The 3,165-nt window shown below is 43.9% G+C and overlaps 1 protein-coding gene across 1 annotated transcript; it reads left to right on the top strand.

The window, feature by feature from the left end:
- On the top strand, positions 1 to 1,962 carry T265_07399 (hypothetical protein; the record flags this gene model as incomplete). Its single annotated transcript, XM_009172909.1, has 1 exon — positions 1 to 1,962. The coding sequence occupies one exon, from the start codon at positions 1 to 3 to the stop codon at positions 1,960 to 1,962; it is 1,962 nt and encodes a 653-aa protein (XP_009171173.1).
- Positions 1,963 to 3,165: the final 1,203 nt, after the last annotated feature.

Consider the following 3,165-nt stretch of genomic DNA (forward strand, 5'->3'; position numbering starts at 1 on the left):
ATGCGAAACAAACGTACACCCAGGATCTGTTTCACAACGGTCTCCAGGTTTAACAAATTTCCCGAAGGCGTAGAGATTGGACACTTGTCACCTGAGAGCCCAACTGAAACGCGTATAACGGCAACATATGTCACAGACTCAGAAGAAGTTAGTAATTCACGAAAAGACACAAAGGACGGTTGTGTCACGAGCTCTAATACCAGTCAAACTAAATCCGACGAAAGTTCATTTAAAACATCACACTGGGATGAGTTAGATTGCCAAAGGGAAGAAAACGTTCCATATGCTGTGAATGACCAGAATAAATGCACCACAAAGAGACCAGAAGTTGGCGCCGATGAGAAGCTAACAGACGACCCAGCAGAACACTGTGAATATGACCCTAAGTTACTTCTGAAAACATCAATGAAGCGTGACTGTTATGATAAAGTAATTGAAGCACAAAATCTCCAAGCTGAGTTGGCTAGAATCAAACAGACTAATGAAGAATTGACTGCCAGAGTCAAGCGCCTCCTCCATGATCGACAAGCGCTGGAATTTCAGTTGGAAGCACAAGAGCTTAAAAACAATCAGCTGACCAAAGAGAACGCAGAGTGTTTAGTTCACGTCACGGAAAATCGATTTCTGGAAGAAACCATACAGAGGTTAAAGGAACAGCTGAATGAGATAGCCGAACAGACAGATATTTCTAGGTTGGCTAGACGTCAGCTTCGAGCTGAGTGTGTACGAATGGAGCTGGAACGACAGCGTCTAGTTGATGAATATCTTCGATTGGAAACAAGCAGGGCAAGTAATCGAGAAGAGCTTGAAGCTCTAAATCGACGCCGTCAACAGCTGGAACTTTTCCAAGAAGACATAGTTCAGCGTCAGCAATTGGCTAATCGGTGGCAAGAAGTTGCTGGAACCATCCGAATATTTGTTCGAATACGTAGTCAGACCAGCAAAACAGAATCCTCTGAAAAATCGACACGATTCCCGTACGAATCCGGTTGTCTTGTTGTGCCTGCAGAGGATAAAATTGGTATATATCTCAACCGAGGTCAAAACGCATCCATTTGTGGGGCCGCAGGCACAACAACAACAGATAATACTGTCCGTTTGTATAACTTCAATCAAATTTTCCCCCCAGGCACACCTCAATGCAAGGTGTACCAGAGTATATCAAACCAGGTGAAACGTATTCTGGATGGATATAATGTAACTGTGCTACACAGCGGTACGTCTGGAAGTGGGAAAACCTTCACGTGCTGTGGAAATACCGTTGAACCTGGAATTGCCTCATTTTCAATGGCCGATCTGCTACGCTTAGTCACGGAAAAAGGGCAAACAAACATTTCTTTTTATGCATCATTTATTGAAATCTACAATGACCGAGTTAGGTGTGTGCTTTCTAAACGAGCTGTACAGATCAAAGATACAGGTTCCACCGTGTTTGTAAAAGACCAGAAAGAAGTTCGAATAAATCGCTTGGGAGATTTCAATACCCTACTCAATCGTGTAGGTTGTGAACGTAAGTCTTATACAATCGATCGCAACCAGCATAACTCAAGGTCACATTTGTTCATCTTTATCAAATGTATACTGACCAATGGGGGGCAAGAAGCAAACATCGGAACTTTGATCATGGGTGATTTAGCAACACCGGTGCGTCTGAAGCAGAGCCACCCACTTGTCAATGACCGATTATTCAAACAAGAGAGTTGGCATATTCAAAAATCGAATATTCTTCTGTCGAGTATGCTGCATCAACTGCGGAAACGGGGAGTGGTAATCAACTGTCGGGGTACAAGATTAACCGAACTGTTGAAACCATGTTTTTCTGGAGATTCTCATCTGATTATGTTACTAACCATTACAGATGACCCAGAGCAGGCATCCACAACGCAGAATGTCTTGGAGTTTGGCAAACTAGCTTCTGAGACGGCACTTGGAACGCCAAAGAACCATTTGAAATTGGACTGACTTGAAATCCTTCTTGGTAATAAACACCCAGTACGGTTAGATATTTTTTCATGAAGCATCCTCTACCCCGCCATGGTAAGTTCCTCATCTAGAACCGCGAGCTGGTCAGATCTTCAGTCGCAGTCATCAAACATCCAACGTCACACTGATCCTAAATCAGGTTGCTGGTTGTTAAGTTAGGTTGGATTAAATCTCTACCTAAAATATCCCAAATTACCTAAAGTATCCAAATCTTTCTGACCAGGATGGAGGTTTCAGAGGTTTGGTAAACAAGTGGTGGATTTATTTTCGGGCAAAGTTTCGCTTCTGACACAGTCAGGTCAAGCGACGAAGTAAGTAGGTTGACTGGGTTTCAAAGCAGTCAGGGAACCAATCCGTGAGATTTCTTATGACGAGCCGACTTGATCAGTTCTGGGTGTTCTGTCTGTTGACTAGTGGGGATGACTAACATTTACGATAGATTGGTTAGGGGGGAGGATTTGTCTTTATGATGAACCCAGATTTTTGGTCCTTGCTTCTTCAGTCTTGGACACCTTAATGGAAAATTCCTCTCGGGGTCGTTCACAGAGTTCGTTCACCTGTGTTCATCAAAGAGTGCCGCGAAAATTGGTTTCGGGATAGGGTGGTTAATTGGATCTGACTCTACTTGGATCTTGTACTTTTAGACCCAGACCGTTTCACTGATAACTGCACACCGCCTCGTGTCAACTCGGCTGATCCAAGACAACTCTCCACACGTTTGCAAGTTCTACACCCTCTGTTGTATTTACGACGGGATGCTTGGCGATTTCCACCGCCTCGGTCACCAGTCCCTGTGGTTTGGATCTTAAACCCCGTCTCAGAATGTCCACATTTTCTAAATCTATCCTATGTCCAGTGTCTAGTGCATGTCCTACCATTGCCGAATCTTTGACTGTCGCCTGATATTCATCTACGTTTCTTGGTGGTCTATTAATGGACCGCTTATGCTCACCGATTCTTATGTGCAATTCCGTGGCTGTCTTACCCATATAAACTTTCGTACAGTCGTTTGCCTTGGTGTTGGCATCCGACTGCTTAGCATACCTCTCTGAAACGATGACTTCCCAGTCGATCCCAAACATTTCCAAAGAAAGAGTTTGTTTATCACTCAGTCCTCAGTTGCATCATGTTCCCACACGAGACTCTTTGACGAACTACTCACCATCATCATCATCATCATCA

This window comes from Opisthorchis viverrini (genome assembly GCF_000715545.1).
Source record: "Opisthorchis viverrini unplaced genomic scaffold opera_v5_170, whole genome shotgun sequence".
Taxonomy (NCBI): Eukaryota; Metazoa; Platyhelminthes; class Trematoda; order Opisthorchiida; family Opisthorchiidae; genus Opisthorchis; species Opisthorchis viverrini.